The 17,862-nt window shown below is 51.0% G+C and overlaps 2 protein-coding genes across 2 annotated transcripts; both read right to left on the bottom strand.

The window, feature by feature from the left end:
* Nucleotides 1–1,260: 1,260 nt before the first annotated feature.
* HOXB1 (homeobox B1) lies at nt 1,261–2,706 on the bottom strand. The gene is made up of 2 exons (XM_036269115.1): nt 2,126–2,706; nt 1,261–1,680 (listed from the first exon to the last, which is right to left on the bottom strand). Exons 1-2 carry the CDS (start codon nt 2,700–2,702, stop codon nt 1,352–1,354), a joined length of 906 nt encoding a protein of 301 aa, XP_036125008.1. The 5' UTR covers nt 2,703–2,706; the 3' UTR covers nt 1,261–1,351.
* Nucleotides 2,707–12,214: 9,508 nt separating this feature from the next.
* Nucleotides 12,215–13,975, bottom strand: HOXB2 (homeobox B2). Its single transcript, XM_036268799.1, has 2 exons — nt 13,597–13,975; nt 12,215–12,897 (listed from the first exon to the last, which is right to left on the bottom strand). Exons 1-2 carry the CDS (start codon nt 13,973–13,975, stop codon nt 12,215–12,217), a joined length of 1,062 nt encoding a protein of 353 aa, XP_036124692.1.
* Between the last annotated feature and the right edge of the window lie 3,887 nt (nt 13,976–17,862).

Below are 17,862 nucleotides of genomic sequence, written 5' to 3'. Positions count from 1 at the left end.
GCCAGGCCTTGCGCTGGGCGGGGGGGTGGAGCAGAGTTGCCCCATGTCTTCCCCCACACTTCCTACTCCTTTTATACCCTTTTCTGTTTTCTCCAAACAGAGCTCTACTTTCCAGACTTCCTCTCAGGATGTTCTCCCAACTGTTTCCCCACCACCTTTTCCCTCCATCTCTGTCTTGCTTCCTCCTGGGGTCCGGCTGTGCTTCAGATCCACCCAGTTCTTTTCAGCCCAGTTGGCCTTGGCCAACTCTGTCTTCCCCTCTCCCCGGGATTCTTGGAGTATAAAGCCTCCTCTACCCTGAGGTGGAAGAGCAGAAGCAGGCGGGAAGAAGGAAAAACAGACTTTATTGAAATGAGGTAGTTGGAGGTACAGAGAGAACCCAGCTTGCTTGGGGCTCAGGTTTCCAGAAACTCGGGTGGTGCCTCCACTGTCTCCAAGGTTCAGAGAAATGCTTGCTGCTGCTAGGAGCTCTCGGGGCACCTGGGCCTCCCTGTTCTCCCCCAGAGAGTTGAGGGGGAGAGGTCAGAGGTGGAGATGGGAATGAGGGTCCTGGGTTTTCCAGGAGGCAATAAATAGGGGGGATCTAGTGGGGGTGTGCCTGCACCTTCCTGGTAGAGGCTTGCTGGGGGCAGGCCTCGCACATTCCATAAGTCTCCAAAGTACCAAGTTCCAAAACACTTTGGTGGCTTAGACATGAGATCGCTGGTGGAAGGAGTCAGGTCTCAGAAAACAACCTCTGGAGGCTGCATTAGTGCAATACAAATGTGTGGGAGGGGGTCAATAAGGTTGGATGGGGGGGTGCTTTTTGGTCTGTCTCAAGGCAGCTGGTGCTATTGTAAGGTCTGTGGTGACTGGAGAGATTAAGCATTTGTGACATGCCTGCACCCAAACACCTCCCACACAAGAAACGTCAAGGCCGGCTCTGTCCCAGGCCTAGAGGGTAGTTTGGATAGGAGTGAGTGCATGCGGACAGTCCTCGCAGCTCGAAGGCACTGAACTGAACAAACTGAAGTTGTAAGGGCAAGCGGATTTTAGGAGGGTGCAGCTTGCTCCCACCTCACCCCAGTGCTGATCCCTAGATCAAAGGCGGCGAAAGGAAGCCCTCCCCTCCATATTTGGCTGGTTATGCGTCTCCCACGCCTCTCGTCCCATAGGATCCCCGCCACCAGCACCCCGCCCATACCAGAGAAAAGTGTTTCCCCCATTGCCTCCCAAGGCAGCTCCAAACTGGCGCCCCCTCGGCCTGCGGTGATGAAAATCTCCCATCAGTAAAGCCCAGGCCGAGTTAGGGAGAGCGGAGGAGAGGGCTGGACGGCAGCGCTGGGGAGCCCCGTCAGTTAGGAAGTTGAGTTCAGGAGGTGATGGAGCTGGGCGAGGCCTCGGGGGAGGTGCAGGTCGACTGGTCCGAGGCGTCTCCCGTCGCATCCTTGGGACAGCCTGGAGGGAGTGGGGGCAACCGGCCTCCCTCCCGCTCGCGCTTCTTCTGCTTCATGCGCCGGTTCTGGAACCAAATCTTGACCTGCGTCTCGTTGAGCTCCAGGGTGGCGGCGATCTCCACCCTCCGGGCCCGGCTCAGGTACTTGTTGAAGTGGAACTCCTTCTCCAGCTCGGTCAGCTGCCGCGTAGTGAAGTTGGTACGGAGGCCGCCGGACGCGCCCAGGCCCAGCTCCGACACCTTTGCTGGGGGAGGGGCAGAAAAGGGCACGTCAGCTCTCTCACCTTTCTCCTTCCCCGCCCCTCCTCCCGGGCCGCTCTGCACCCCATGCACCATTCTATCCAACTTATGCTCTCCAAGTTCTCTTGGATCACCAGGCACACCCCACCCTCAAGGTGTTCTCCAAATCTGGAGCAACCTCTCCCACACTTCCATTCCCCACGCCACCCCTGGGCCTGGGCCTGTGCTAGGCACACCGGTCAGGAGTGCAGAGTGGGGTGGAGACGCACTCTGAAGGGTACACCGGCACTCACTGGGTGGAGGACCCCACCTGGCCTGAGACAGGTGGAGTGCTCTTACCTGGCTCCACCAGAGGTCTCGGAGAAAGGAACCCGGCCCGAGCTCAAGGGCACCTCAGTGCAGGAGCCACTTTGGGACCCTGGAGATAGGGTGGCCATGCCTGAGCCCTACCTGTCTTGGGTGGGTTCCTCTTAACCTTCATCCAGTCGAAGGTCCGGGCAGAAGGGGTGCTGGGTTCTGACGGGCAGGGCGATTCCTTGTCCTCGGAGAGGAGATCAGCAAAGGCCGGTGCAAAGCTCGCTGTCTGCTCGGTCCCGTAAGGGGGCTGTGGCGTAGGGTATGGCCCCGGGCCAACTCCACCGGTTCCATAGCTGTCGGACAAGCCCCCTATCTGGGCCCCATAGCTCGAAGGATGAAAATAACCTCCATCTCCTTCTGGCTGGCCCAGAGGGTAGTACTGAGAAGGCCCATAGCTGGCGCTGCAAGTTGCCGGGGCGTACCCCGAGGTCGCTGAGCTGGGGAAGGGCAACCCCAGCGCCGAAGGCGACTGCTGGATGGGATAGCCTGAATTCTGCTGAAGTTCGGGGCTGGGCAGCCCCCCACCATAGCGGGTCTCGCTTGCATAGCTGTCAACAGCGGGAGCCGAGCTGGGGGGGAAGGAAGCAGGGGCGCTGTGGGCGCTGTAGGCGCCGGGTCCCCGGTTACAGAGTGGGTACTCTAAGAAGGAGTTCATCCTATTATAGTCCATGCGTGGAGGCCGTAGGAGGGTCGGCCCGTTTGGGGGAGACACCCTCTTGCCCTACAACCTTTCGGCAGTATATCACAGCGCTGAGGCTTGCATCCATGGCCTGAGCCAGCTCGCTGGGCCAGCGCTCCCCCAGGACGGGGGTAGGAAGTGGGGGTGGAGGGGCGCATGTGATCTCTCCCAGGCCAATGGGCGCAGTGGGCCAGAGTTTGGCAGCCCCAGCGCCCATCCATCACCCCCCAATCATTAGCATGACAAAGACACTTCAATCACCCGCAGCCCATCCATCTGAGAGCGACGTGGAAGCGTCAAAAACATCTTTCTTCAAAGACTTTTGGAAAGAAGGGACCAGAGGGAAAGGGGGGTAAAGTTAGAGGAATATTGAAGACTTTCCTCCCTTCCCAACCCCCAAGGCCTTCAATAGGCTCCTGGGTTATTAGATTTGGACAAATTCAACCCAGCTGCCCCTCACTCTTCCCACACCCCAAAGGAGCCTTCCCCCCAAGGCTGTAGATAGAGAGGTAGGGAATCCAGCCTCCTTACTTTGCCCAGAACGCCCACTCCCAGTTTCTTTCTCCCAATTTGTCTTGGGGTGATGGGCTAGGACAGCTGGGTGAGGTATGTTATCCTGGGCCAAATGGATGACTGTGAAGGGAGAGGGTGCAAACACACCTAAGGGTGTGAGGCGGTGTCTAGAATCTAAAGGACGAATTCATTAAGTTAAGGGTGGGAAACTGGCATTTCAGGGAGAAAGGCAGGACAGAAATGTGGAGGGAGGATGAGAAATGCCCCCATTTCTCTCTCCATCTCTCCACATAAACACTCTCTCCTCATTCACACATCCATTTCTCTCCCTCAGCCTCTCTTTATATTCCCTCTGTCTCAATCCATCTCTCCGTTCGTCCATCTCTCTCCATATTTATATTTGTTCCCTACCTATCCATCAACTCATCTCTCTAGATGTATTTATCCTCTCTCTAGCCATCCATAGCTGTAGCTGGCTCACTCACTCAGACTCAGATAACTCCCTGTATCTCTCCAGAGAGCCATGAGCACCGAGCTAGGTTTACAGGTGAAGGGGAGGGATTTTTTTTTTCTTGAAGTGTTTAAAATTAGTGTGCATCCTGCATTCTTTAGTTCTCTCCTAACCCTTTCTCCTTCACCACCCTCCATTCCCCACCCCCAATTACTCAAAAGAATCCCAAGCCTCAAATCCATAAATTCAATACCAACTACGTCTTAACAAATACTCAAATTTTCAATGAATTTTTTAGACTAGATCAAAGGAGTTTACTCAGAGAATGGGAGATTCAGTGTGGAGGTCTTGAGGCTCAGGAGTGGAATCTCACCCTCTTCTGCTCTACTGTGTCTTTTGGGGGAGGAGAGGAGTACAAGAAGTGCCTCCACTCTCTTCAGACTGGGCTGGGACTGGAAGAGAAGCTCTTAGGTAAAGCCCATTGATTCTCCTCCTCCAGACTCTGAAGACAAGAGCTTGGTGCAATCCAACACCCACACTCATTTGTAACCTGTCAGGGTGTCTGCCTGGCCAGCAGGCCTGGGGCCGGGGCTAGGGCAAGTCCAGGAGGGCAAGAGTTCAGGGAGGGATCTTTGTAAACAATAAAGCTCTGGAGAGGAAGAGAAGCAGGTGGGACAGGTCCAGACAGAAATCTTAAAACTTCTCAGGTTTCCCCACCCACATAAAGGGCAGGGTGGAGTACTCATCCCTCTGCAAGGAACCCCAAACTTGTCTCTCAGTCTCTGTGTCTCTCCATCTTTCTGTTTCCCACCCCTCCCCTCATTTTGCCTTTCCTCTACAGTTGCCTCTTCTACTTCCCATCTTTATTCCCAGAATCACTCTGCCTTTCTCTTCTCTTAATAACTGTGAGCCTTACTTAACCCCCAACCAAGAAAGAGCTCAAAGCATTTCACAGGACCCCTGCCCCTTTGCCTCCTCACATGTTACTTCAGACCCAACTTAGGACCAGGACAAGTTAGGGGGAGGGAGACCAGATGGTAACCTCTTTAAGAGAGATATAATAGGGGAGGGTGAGAATGTTCACTGCCAAAGGGATGAAGGAGACAAAGGGAAGGAGAACTGAGTTGGGAGGCAGGGGTGGCTGGCAGAGAGATGGAAGAGAAAATGGTGTTGAGGTAAGAGCAAGCATATTTCTTTGTATTTCCCTTTTTTGGGTTTGTAGATGCTCCCCGCTTTTCCCTCTCACTTTATGATGTTTTCCATAGTAGCCTTTGGAGAAGGAGGGTATAGAGAACTAAGATTTCTCTTCAAACCCCAAATCTGAGCTAGGCCTGGCTGCCCTTCCTCTGAGAGACCTAAGACTTCACTTTCCACCTTTCCCCCAATCCAGAGAGAACCTACTCACTTCATTTCTTGCCCTCTTAATTATGGGAACAATTTGAGGTCTTAAGGAGGAAGTAAATTCCAAATCAGTTTAATAAAACAGCAGAAATCTGTGTGGGAGTTAGGGAAATGCAGTCTCCTGAGTAAGAGCTGAAATCACCGGTACTGTAGTCCATTATTAATGACAAGAAGAAAAGGGGGTGGGGCAAAAGTGCCTCAAGTTACACTGTCAGTGATTGCTTTAGCCTCAGCTCTCCAAAGTCACTATAATCTCCACTTCATCCCTGAGTCTTGCTTCCCTTTCCTGTGTAGCAAAAAGATTTAAACTTTCTTCAAAATTCCTGCTGGCTCTCCCAGCCCCAGCAGAAAGAACTGGGAGAAAAAGCAACTTGGCTCCCTAGGTTCCCAAGTTTCTTCCTCTTGAAAGAAGCTTCACCAGTCCTCTGACCTGACAAGAAAGTCTACGGAGCCTGGATTCCTTGCTAATCCCACAGCTGAGTGCAAAACAAAACAAACAAGGACAAGGAATCCACATCTGGAATCACCTATGGGCTATAGGATTTTCTGGTTGACCAAATGAACTTCACCAGAGAAGATCTGGATGGTCACAACACCAAAGTGAAATAAAGCAGATTTCCTCATTTATATAATCCACTTAGATGTGAACTATAGGAGAACATAGGAATGTTTAGAAGTGAAATTATGTTTGAGAGATGCTAGTCCTTATCACACTGAGAATGCATGCAGGGGAACTATTCCAATCAGAAGACGGAAGCCTTAGAAATTTACGCCTGATTCTGGCCTTTTCTGTGGAGAAAGCGGCTTTAGCTGGGGGTTGGCAGGAGCAATCTGAACAGTTCTTTCCTTAGGTATTTCAGTGTCTCTCTGCCTGCTCTCCTCAGACCAGATCTTGGAGGCCAAGCTCAAGATAAAATGTTGGAATTTAAGAATTAAAAGTATATTCAGGGCCCTGGTCAATTTGGCTCAGTAGTTAGAGTGTCTGCCCTCAGACAGAATGGTCTTGGTTCGATTCATGTCAAAGGCACATACCTGGGTTTCAGGTTCCAAGAATATATAAACCATAGAGAACTCTATAAACTATTGATATTAGCATTACATGTACATTCTGAACTAGTATGTCAGTCTTTTGTTTTTTAATATAACTAACATTATAATATGGAAATATGTGATAGGAAAATAGCATATGTGTCATATTTTCATGTAACATTATCATCATATATTATACAACATGTACTTTATCATATGCAAATTTCACAGTTGGCTCTGTTTAGGCAAAGGATTTTCTTCTAAGCTAAAGAGTTTAATGAAAACTGAAATCTAATGTTATATAATCTATTAAGAACCCAAATTAAATTTGCAGCAGAGAGGTTTGAGGTTGGACATTAGGAAGAACTTCCTGATCTTCCAAATGTTTGGAAAATATTTTCTAGAGAGGATATTCATTGTCTCTCTTCCCTTGAGAGATTTCGCTTAGAAACTGTCTGGGGGGTGGGGGTGGGGCTGGACCTCACTTCTAGAACCTAGATAGATCAGCAGGATGTAAACTTTCATCTGGAGTGAAATGTAAGTCAGAGAGTTGGGAGCTTTCTAAAAGGAAAGGTTGGAGTGACATGAAGAATTGAAATACTTTTCTACTGAAATGGATTTATCCATTGTGGCCAAAATATCGCTTTGGAAACGTTATCAAGTACTGATCAAGCTGAATTTGTATCTGAGTGACTGTCCAGACTGATTTTTTCTGTGATGGTTAGAGAAGGTTTTGGGAGGGTTCTTTCACTGCTGACTCTCTCCTTAGAGGAGGCAGTAGTTTGTTAGATGCCCTTCAGGCACTAAATATCTGCCTCACCACTGAGTGTGGAGAGAGGATGGGGGGTGTGGGACCAGACAGAAGAGCAGAGCTGGGCTGGAGAGGTCATTGGAGGATTGGGGCCATACCAACCACAGCAGGTAAAGAGGGTGACATGGGGGTCTGCTTTCTGCAAACTGAAGTAATGTATTTGACTAGAGCACATTTTAGGAAGATGTACCATGGGGCCATTGAGTGCTTATCAGAGACTTGGGGGAAAGGTGGGCAGGGCAATTCAGCAGGGCTATTTAGGGAGACCCAGAATTTATATGCTCTGATGCTCCAGCAGCCAGATAAAACCTGACTAAAAGGGACTTTTAAAGTCTAATACACCATGTCAGAAAAGAAGTTTGGTGCCTGCCTGTTTTTGTATAAAATATCCTACTCTTTTTCAAACAAGGGTAAACATAACCAAATGTTGGGGAAGGTGGCAGAGCATGAAAGCCAGAGGAAAACATGTCTAGGACACTTCTTAATGTTCATATTTATTGACTACCTGGCATCTGGCACACAGCTCTGCATCCAATTACATGCTTGTTGAAAAGATTTCTTTCCTTACTCATTTAAATAATGACTATGGGCCCTGGCCAGTTTGGCTCAGCTGTTGGAGCATCAGCCTGTGGACCAGAGTCCCAGGTTCGGTTCCCGCTAGGGGCATGTACATAAATAAATAAATAAATAAATAAATAAATAAATAAATAAATAAGAATAATGACTATGGGCACAATTTTGGTGTAAAGGTACAAATTAAAATTTGTTTAACTGGCTCTACCAGATACTTGGGAGGTGGGCAATTGTCACCACCTCCATTTAAAAGCACACTGCACCAGCCACAATAAATATTTAATACATTGTTTGTAAAGACTAATGAATATATTTTGGGCACATATCGATGTACAGGACATTAGAGGCATTTAGTTCTTCCATTTATTTTACAGATGGAGAAACTGAGGTCTAGAAAGAAGGGCCTTGCCCAGGCATAAGTTACATTTTTTTAATGACTCAGGGTTATTGTGCTTGCAAATAATTCCTCAATCTAATGGCCCTTTGCTTTCAGTGTACTATTAATGAGTCATTCAAATGACTCACCAAAAGCTAGGCAGACTGACCAGCAGCTTTCGGAATGCCACTGAAATCTTCCCATTCTAACCACAATCAATTTATATCCAGTCTGTGCTACAGACCACTCACATCTGGTCCTGATCAGGATGGGATAAGGGAGTGCAGCCGAATGGCACTGCCACTGCCCTCTAACCTGCCATCACTGGGGGAGGGGGAAGTCTGCTGCTTTATCTGGGAACCCTTCCTCTTCTCCTTCCACCTCCGTAGCCAACCAGGAAAACTCAGGCTAAAGAGGATGACCCCAGAGATGAAACAAGGAAAAAGAGCTCATTTGGAACACAGGCATCCTGAGTCCCAATTCTTTATGAATCCCAAATTGTCAGGCATTCCTTTGAATTTGAAATTGGGTGGGGAGATTGAAAGCAGGAGTCAATGCATTGTGGAAATGCATTGCCTCTTTGTTCTGCTGTGTTGACATCAGAAATGGTGAGTTTTGTGAGTGTAAGAAAGGGTTGTGTGTTGCCTATAAAAAGAGTTCCAACTACTCTCTAATAATCAAGCAAGAGAAATGCTGAAGCTCTCGATTCCCTTGGATTGATTGCTTCTCACCCCCAGGATTCACAAAGTACCTAGAACTAGACACGTAGATTGAGCCTTTGGTTGGACCCTCCTGGCTCCCTACTCACTTAGGTAGGTAGGAATCAGGATTCATGCAGCCTCAGATAAAAGCTGAGATCCCTGCCCTTTGGGTCACTGGTTTGGGTTGGGGAGGCTTGGAAGGCAATAGCCAGATAAAGTGGATCAAAAATTCTTAAACATGGGAAGAAGGCAGGGGGCAAGGTGGCACTATGATTTAACAGTACTTCTCAAACTTTAATGTGCATATAAATTACTTGGGGATCTGCTAAATTGAGATTTTGATTCCGTTTGAAGTGAGACCTAAGATTCTGCATTTCAAACTACCTCACAGGTAGTGCTGATGCTACTGGGCCACAGAGCAGTAAGGATCTTAGAGAACCAGAGCCTCAGAGGCCCCTGAGTATTGCAGACCAAACCCTGATCCCAAGATGTGAATTCTCTCCAGCAGAGCAGATCCTGAATTTTTGGCATTGATGAAGGGTGCTCTCCTTTTGACCAAAGAAAGCTGGAAGGTGAGCAATTAGCAAGATCCTTCTGGTATTCTTGATCTTTGTAACAGCCTGTTATAGCTGAAAGAGCATTTTTAATTAGACCAAATTATCCAGTTTGGCTGTCCATAGAAATCAAGGCCCCAACTGAAATGTCTGTTTCATTTTGTTAGTGTGGAAATGGCTATGTGCTGTGATTTTTAAGATGTTAAACACTGCCTATGGGCACAGTTTATAGGGAAATAAACACATAGCCCAATGAGATGTATAGTGTGGTTTTAATATATTGTATATTCACTTATTTATGAGGAAAATAAACACACGAGCCAATAAGCTGTGTATCATTACTTTAATATATTAAATTTATTTCATACCTATATATTTTATGAAGAAAAATAAACTAATAAGATACACGATATTATTATAATAACACATCTAATTGTTCTATATTAATTTATTTATGAAAGAAATAAGTGCAATTTAACATGACATAATATTATTTAATGCAGGAGATGAATTCTATATTGAGACAGTTTAAGGGATTAAATTTCAGCTGAATAAGATGTGTGTACTTCCCACACTGAGGGTCCAGTTAAAAACAATATCCAGGGCTTGTCTAGTCCTATATGTCACGACCTAAGTTGGCTCATGGCTTTTCCTGACAGTTGTTGCCTGTTAGTGCCTGGTACTCCAAGTCCCGGTCCTGTTGGTGCAGGGGAAGGTCTGGGAGGCCCAGGAAATGAACTGCTTTTAGAGACTGGCCACATCTGCCAGGGAGGTAGCTCTGCAGTGTCTATTTCTGAGCCCGAGAAATATTAAATAAGCCTAAGGAGGATGGATTGCTTTCTAGGGCCCTTTAAATCTCCACCTTCCGCGGAAGAAACCAGAAGGCAATGGGACAGATCGATCCTTGCTTCCCGCTTACCGGGTTTGCAAGTCGCCCCGCCGGTGCGGTGGGGGGATAGGAGATAGTGTTGAGATGGCAAATGAAGTCGTTGGCAAAGACAGGTAGGTCTGCATTTGGAGAGAGCTCTGGCCAGGCTTCAACCCCAGAGCTAAGAATCACAAGCCGAGTCGCCGGGCCGACGGGGGCCTGCAGACCCGCCGCGTCCCCTCCCCTCCCCGCCCACGCGGCCTCTCGGTCCAGCTCGCGGCCTCAGCATCCATTGGGCTCGTTTTATAAAATAAAGCTGAAACCAAAAGGAGGCTCCCTGGCTCCCTTTCTTCACTGGCGTCTGAACTATCCAAAAAGGAGACAGAGGGTACGAAGACGGTCCCCGGCGGGGCCCCGCGCGTCCCGACGCGGCCGTCATGGCGGCGGCCAGCTCTTCCCTCGCCTCGCAGACGCCCGGCCCCAGCGCCATTTTGAGCCTCATCCTTGCTTCCCGTCTCCCTCCCGCACTCCTCGCTCTTCCTTCCCTCCCTGCAGGCCGAGCGCCTGCTGACGCCGCCCGGGCTCTCTGGGCTGCTCCACTCCCGCTCCTTGGATGCTCTCCAACCCCAGAAGCCCTGGAGCGACTGCGGGATGGAAGAGCGTTGGAGTCCGGCCCCCTGCACCGCTCACCGGCCCCCTGCACCGCTCACCGGCCCCCTGCACCGCTCACCCGGCCCCCTGTACCGCTCACCGGCCCCCTGCACCGCTCACCCGGCCCCCTGCACCGCTCACCCGGCCTCCTGTACCGCTCACCGGCCCCCTGCACCGCTCACCCGGCCTCCTGCACCGCTCACCCGGCCCCCTGCACCGCTCACCCGGCCTCCTGTACCGCTCACCGGCCCCCTGCACCGCTCACCGGCCCCCTGCACCGCTCACCGGCCCCCTGCACCGCTCAGCCGGCCCCCTGCACCGCTCAGCCGGCCCCCGCACCGCTCAGCCGGCCCCCTGCACCGCTCAGCCGGCCCCCTGTACCGCTCACCGGCCCCCTGCACCGCTCACCCGGCCCCCTGCACCGCTCACCCGGCCCCCGCACCGCTCAGCCGGCCCCTTGCACCGCTCAGCCGGCCTCCTGTACCGCTCACCGGCCCCCTGCACCGCTCACCCGGCCCCCGCACCGCTCACCCGGCCCCCTGCACCGCTCAGCCGGCCTCCTGTACCGCTCACCGGCCCCCTGCACCGCTCACCCGCCCCCCTGCACCGTTCACCGGCCTCCTGTCTTTCCCACTTGGAGGCCCAGTACCCTCCTGGGGACCGGGCCCTGCTTCCTGAGAAAAGCCCCGACCCCCACTCCACGCCTTCGCCAGGCCAAAGCTTCCTGCGCACTGGGAAAAGCCCATCCACCCGGTGTGGGGCACTGTAAGAGAAGCCGGGGAAACCCCAGGACCCCTTCCAAGTCAGCTCAATCTCTGCGCCTCCCCTGCCACTACTCCGAAGCCTGTGTTGGAGACCTCCTCTCCTTGCACCTCTTCTGGGGGCAGCACACCCACTCCCTGCACCCGCCCCCCTTTATGTCTAAGCAGAGGCCCGGGAACACCCGCGAAGGGCCAAAGGCCATCTGTGAGGCGGTGGCGGGGTGACCCAGCTCCCAGCAAACTACAGTCTTCTTGGAGCTGCGGGAGGAGAAGCGGCGGCCAGGTGGGCCATTTTTGTACCACACGGACTTGGCCGGCCCAGAGCCAGACAAACCCCGGGTGGGAATCGAGGGAGTCAGACCTGCCCAGGGACTTCGAGGAAAGGGGCTGCGTCCCAACACAAAAACTCGTTTTCGTATAATAAAGACATTTATTTAATCTATGAAAATAATGTACAATAAATACTTTCCCCTTTTTCCTATTATTAAAGAGTTTTAATAAATAATCTACGGTCTAAAACTTTAAAAAAAGAGGAAAATAGGTTCCTCGAGTTCTTTTAAAGAACCGCCCCCCCTCCCAGTTTAATTATTCCTGAGATTTTGTTGGAAGGTGTCTACCAACCGGAATTTTCCTGTGATTTAAAAAAGACGCCCGAGTGCCCAATAATTTAGAGAAGAAAGGAAGTGGATTAAATGCTAATACAATATTAATACCTGAATTTTAGCCAAACACATAAAGAAGTCTAAACCACTTAGGGGTTGAGGGGCCCTGGGAAGGTCCTGGGGGTGTCGGAAAGGCCGGGAGGAGGAGATAGTTAGGGGAACTGCAAGTCGATGGCACAGAGCGTGCTGGTAAAGAAGTCTAGCTCTTCCTCAGAAAAGGGAACGGGGCTGTCGAGAGAGCTCTGCAGGCTGGGAGAGAAGGCTCCAGACAGCTGGAGACAGGAGTCGGCCGCGAAGAAGTTGAGGTCAGGCAGAAAAGGCGAATCCTGTCGCTTAGGGAACGCATCTTCGGGCAACAGCTCTGGCCCCAGCCCGCCAGCCCCGCGCAGGGCGCAGCCGGTACTTGGCGTCCCCGCGCCCTCTCGGCGAGAGGCCAAAGACGGGGCGTCCGGAGCGCCCAGGGGGCCTGGCGCGACCTCGGGCGGTTGAGAGCAGGCTTCCCGCAGCGCCCGCGAGGCAGAGGGACGGCCGGAGCTGGCCACGGGCTCCGGGGCGGGCTCGCCGGTGTCCTCTAGGGCGCCGGGACAGGCTGGCTCCCCGTCGGGCGGCTCTCGGTGCTGTGTCTGCCGCTTGTGCTTCATGCGCCGGTTCTGGAACCAGACTTTGACCTGCCTCTCGGTGAGGTCCAGCAAGGCCGCGATCTCCACGCGGCGCGGCCGGCACAGGTACTTGTTAAAGTGGAATTCCTTTTCTAGCTCCAGCAGCTGCGTGTTGGTGTAAGCCGTGCGCAGCCTGCGCGCCCCGCCGCCGGCCGCCTCCGCCAGCCCCAGGCCATCTGCTGGGAAAGCAGACTGGGCATCAGAGGAGCCGCATCCTCCTCCCAACCTCAGTTCAGCTTAAATAAAGACTACTCCATCCGCCAAAAACAGTATCAGCAATGTCCCTTCCTTCCCGCCCACCAAAGCGGCTCGCTCTCACGCTTTTCCCTTCTTTCCCGTCCCTCTCGCCCGCACAGCGGGCCCAGGTCAGGGCAAAGCATTCAGGGGAGCCGCCCACGGGCCACGAAGGGGTTAGGAAGTGGCTCCCCTTAGCCCTCAGAACCTCACCCAAGTCCTCCGAGTGGACCACTTAATTCAGACTCCACCCTGGAAGAGGGTGTATAAAGATTGTTCCTCACCTCCTTTCCTCCCTAGCTCTTAGGTTCCCCTTCTTGTGTAAGAGCTGGGGGAAATGGGACCGAATCTTTTCCTGCCCCCAGATTCAACCTCAGCAACAACACACATTCATTCCTCCAAACAGATAAAGGACAATCGAATTTTCCTCTCCTAGCAGAGAAAAAGCTCTTCCCCAACCAGCTTCCAAAATCTGCTGAAGGGGGAAAAAATCTAGCAGCGGCCAGGCCTGAACCCCAGCGGTCTACTCTGCTGCCTCCTCACTAGAATAAACGGGGCAAGAAACCCCCAACAGGCTCGACACCTTCCCCCCCGCCCCCCTTCTAGCTGCCCCTCACCCCACCCCTACCCCTTTTACTGACCTTTAGGCGAGCCGACCCCGGAGGCCGGGACAGAGGAGGCGGCCGTAGGAGACGTGGCAGATTGGCTGGGTTTCTTGGCGGATTTCTTCTCTTTCATCCAGGGGAACTCGGGGGCCAAGGGGGCGGCGGGGAGCGGCGGCGGCGGCAGAGCGGGCCCATCTTCGGCTCGCTTTTGGCTCCCGGGTCTCTGAAGGGTGGAGGCGCCGGGCTGGAGGCTGGGGAAGGTTTGCTCGAAAGGAGGAGGAGGAGGAATTATTGTCGACTCCTTGATTGATGAAGTTTGAAATGTCTCCAAGACAGCGGGGAAGGAAGTCAGACACTCGGCGAGCGATGGCTGGCTGTTTATAAACCCAATCTCCCTCTCAAATTCAAAATTCATGGCTTTCAATGGTGGGGGAGGGGGCCTGCTGGGGGGGGGGCGTCAGGAGGGAGGATCGGAAGGGACCCCCTCCTCCTGCCCCCCCCAGGTTTATGTGATGGAGCGATTTTGGGAGGGGGAGATTTCGCTGTCTCTCTCTCTCTTTTTTTTTTTTTTTTAAATTTTGGGCCTTTATAATTGTATATTGCTGATAAATACAAGCGTATGGGGACTCTCTCTATTAAACCCAGGACTCCGGCGAAATTGCAGGGAATTCGTGGTCACGAGACCAAACTCGGCCAATCACTCGTCTGGGCCTGGTAGAAAACAGAGAGCATTATTTGCTTTAATTGATTCAAAAACTCTGGAGGACCCCCGACCTGGACACCATGAGCCCCCCAGTCCTTCACTCCCTCTCCCCAATGCTTCCCTTTCTCCAGAAAAACTAGAGAACCTTTCCCGCGTCTCCTTCAGAGGGTGAGAGGTTCTGGAGCCTGGAAAACAAGAGAATCTCAAAGGGAGATATTTTCCTCTTTTCTAAATATTTTAATAGAGTATATAGCTTTCTGCACATGGCTAACACCACCACCAAAAAAGGAAGTTGAGTGAGGATCTCAATGTGGTAGGAAGAGTTGGTAGAAAGAGACTTCCCTCCTTTGGGAAAAGTCAGTGTTAAGGTGCAATAAGGAAGAGAGGAGATTTACAATCATCAGCACCACTATCCCCATCCCACCCTCCAAAAGCAACAGATAAATCTTTGAAAATCGACAGGCTGACACAGAGGAGTGAGATAGATGGTGAGAGGCCCTTTTGGGCCTCTAGCCGCCGTAGCTGTGTGGTCTCAGTTCCCTTTCTGCCTGGTGTTTGCAGCACTGCCCCTATGTCCACCTGCCTTCCTCACCTGGAGGTATCTGCACTCTTCTATGACATACCCTCAACAGTCAGGATCTAAAATGCATAGCACCCACTCAAGTCTCAAGCCTGTATCTGTATCTATATCCAGGAACATGAACAAGAACCAAGGTAGACACCAATTTATTTAACTTAGAGCACTCTGAAAGATCAGGTCCATGTAGGGGGGGTGGGATTTTCTCCCTTAAGACAAAGAGATGCCCCCTCCCATTTTTGTCATTGAGTTAGTATTAAAAAAAAAAAAAAGTCACTGTCAAGAAAGAATTCCCTGAACATGGAGGGGGTGGAAATAATGACCACTGAGATGATCTTCCTTTTCCGGCCATGGAGGGTATTTTTGTTTGCTTTTTATTCATTTTAAAGGGGTTGAGATAGTCTGAATTTTAGAGAGTGCTGTAATTTACTGGAGGGAGGGGACACAAGACAGGGCCCCAAGCAATTGGTGGTAAACCAGATCTCAAAGCAGAAAATGAAAAGTCGATCTGGGGGAAGATTTTTAAATAAGTGGGTCAGAGGGATGGAGAGGAGATGAGGCGATCAATCTTAGCCCCCTGACAGCTCCCTCCGATGGCATCAAAGAATTTGGCTCTTTGGGAAAGCAGAGGGAACAGCCGAAATTCCACATCCCTTTAAAAGGCCTGGGGGTGGGTGGTGTTAGCACAAGAGAAAGGTGATTCTGGGAGATGGGGAAACAGATGGGAAATGGGGACAGAGGGAAGGGCGCTGAGTTGGGTGGAAAGTTTGTCTGGAGAACTCCCACGGCTCTGGCCTCCCCTCCCCCTCCTGGCTCTCGGCTGCCCAGCAAGGAAGAGAAGGCTGGTTAGCAGAGAAATGGCAACTCAGCCGGGAGCAGGAACTAGAAACTTTCTGTCAATGTAACAGCCGCGTGGGTGGTGGTGAGTATTCATCCGCGTGGGTGGTGGTGAGTATTTAAAAAGGACAGAGATGTCTGAATCGAAGTGTGGGGCTGGAGAAGAGCCAGTTGGAGGTGGGGGCTGCAGGGACAGAGCGTGGCAGACTCTGGCTAGCTCTGGAGGGCTCAGAGAGAAGTGCTATGAACTGGACAAACTGGCCAGAGAGGGTTATGTCCAACTCAGCTCCAAAGAAAGCAAAATTACCATTTGGAGGTGTGTGTGGGGCGGAGGTGGGGGGTGGCGCAGAAAAATCTGAGGAGTGGTTGTCTGGAAGATGTGCAGTGAGGCCTGAGAGCGGGTTCTCTCTCGGCCACCCCCTTGAGAAGCTCTGGAAGTTTTTTCACGGGCTCTCGAGCTGGCTGCAGGGTTTAGCGCTTCCACCGGCAACAGCCGGCCAAGACTGTCCCTGCAGGAAATACGGCTCTCCCTAACCCTGCTGACAGATTTTACTGCCAGATTAGAGAACAGCAGAAAACTTGGGTGTTAAAAGGGGCCAAGAGAGCCCTCCTTCCCAGAGACACAGCTTCCCCGCCCCCTGTTGTGCTGTGAATCTTACAGCACAGATATTTTCCCCATGACTTTGGCTGCTGAGCTAGCTGGAATCTCGCAGAAAATAAGGGTGGGGTACACCAAGCTAAATCGGTCCTTATTTTTCTTGTTTGCCACCCAGCTTTAAGCCAAAGCTCTGTTTTTCAAGCTCCAGCTAAATTCTTTCTCTTGGCCTACCTCTCTCCTGCTAAATAATCAATCCACTGCACCCCCAGACCCAAACATGGTGCTTCACCTAGTTACATCATTCAGAAAATGTTATTCAGGGAAGAGGAAGAGAGAGAGAAAGAAAGAAAAACCCTTGAGCGTTATTTGATCCCAATCAAACTTTGCACGCTCTTATGCCTTTAAATTATAGCCTGACCCAATGTTAAATTGCTTGCTGCTTGAATGAGCCGAGTCCAGTTAAAATCCTACTGGGCGGGGGGGTTGTAGAACTCAGGTTGCTTTTTTATTGTTATTTATTGTTGCATAAAGACTATAATTACTAACCTTGGACTGCCAGGATGCAACATAAAAATGAAAATCAGCCCTCTCTTTAAGGCTGAGGGCCTGCAAAGATTCTCACCCACACCCCCCCATCACTTCCACCAAATATATGCTCCTAATTAAGCAATGCGGGCGCATCGCTTACAATTAGAATTATGCAACTCTTCAGCAAGCAGCCATCGCTTCCCTTTCAACGAATTAGCTCCATATTTCAGCCGCCCTGTCTCCTCGCTCTTATCGACTCCAGCGACGCAGCGGTGACATTTCATCTTTGACAGACTCTCTCTATCCTCACTCCAATGTGATAAAACTTTTATGGAACCACGACTAAGAAATGAAGTTTTCCCAAGGATCGTGGAAACAGAGCCGCACATTAGCCTGGGGACCATTTTATTTACGCTTGGATCCAACAGCTTCTCCCACCCTCCTCCTCTTCCCTTTCCTTGGCAGGGGAAATCAAAGGCGCCTTCTTTCCCTCCGCCCCCAGTTTTATTTAGTAATTTAATTTCACTTTAGTTTTAAGGTTTGACCTGAGAAGTCCAGGCCTCATATATATATATATATATATTTTTTTTTTTTTGATTAATCATTTTCCTTTGTTTTCATTTTAGACCCAATGGTGGTTGGGCTTCTGGTCACGTGACGACTTCTTTGTAGCTCCGGAAGAGAAATGAAGTTTAGGTTGAGTGGAAGGAGCAGTAATCTGCCCATTTTTGTTGTTGCTGTTGTTATTGTTGTTGTTACGGGTGGGGGGGGGGCTGAGCAAGGAAGTTGTGACGGAAGGAGTGAGAAGACAAAGGTCAATGAATGAGAAACATGGAGAGGCAAAGCTGAACAGAAAGGCCTAGAGAGAGCACTCAAGAGTCCTTCCTCCTTTCCCCCAACTTGTTTCTTAAGTCTTAGCTAAAGGAGTTGGCAGGATATCCCAGGCTCCTGTGAGAAAAGCTATATAAACATGAGACACAGCAAGGGGAGGTAGGCGCCTGAACAGTGGACAAAAAGGCCAGGATAGGGTCTTCAGTGTCCTTATTCCCTTGGGGGGAA

This window comes from Molossus molossus, unplaced genomic scaffold (genome assembly GCF_014108415.1).
Source record: "Molossus molossus isolate mMolMol1 unplaced genomic scaffold, mMolMol1.p scaffold_m16_p_19, whole genome shotgun sequence".
In the NCBI taxonomy this organism is placed as follows: Eukaryota; Metazoa; Chordata; class Mammalia; order Chiroptera; family Molossidae; genus Molossus; species Molossus molossus.
The sequence above is the reverse complement of the archived record's forward strand: the minus strand, read 5'-3'. Positions and strand labels throughout refer to the sequence as shown.

Bases quoted from the DNA above. Each gene is read 5' to 3' on its own strand.
- HOXB2 (XM_036268799.1), bottom strand. From the start codon at position 13,975: ATGAATTTTGAATTTGAGAGGGAGATTGGGTTTATAAACAGCCAGCCA. The intron at 12,898-13,596 runs GTCAGTAAAAGG...CTTTCCCAGCAG, and splicing joins CGGGGTCGGCTCGCCTAAAG to ATGGCCTGGGGCTGGCGGAG.
- HOXB1 (XM_036269115.1), bottom strand. From the start codon at position 2,702: ATGGACTATAATAGGATGAACTCCTTCTTAGAGTACCCACTCTGTAAC. The intron at 1,681-2,125 runs GTAGGGCTCAGG...CCCCTCCCCCAG, and splicing joins GAGGAACCCACCCAAGACAG to CAAAGGTGTCGGAGCTGGGC.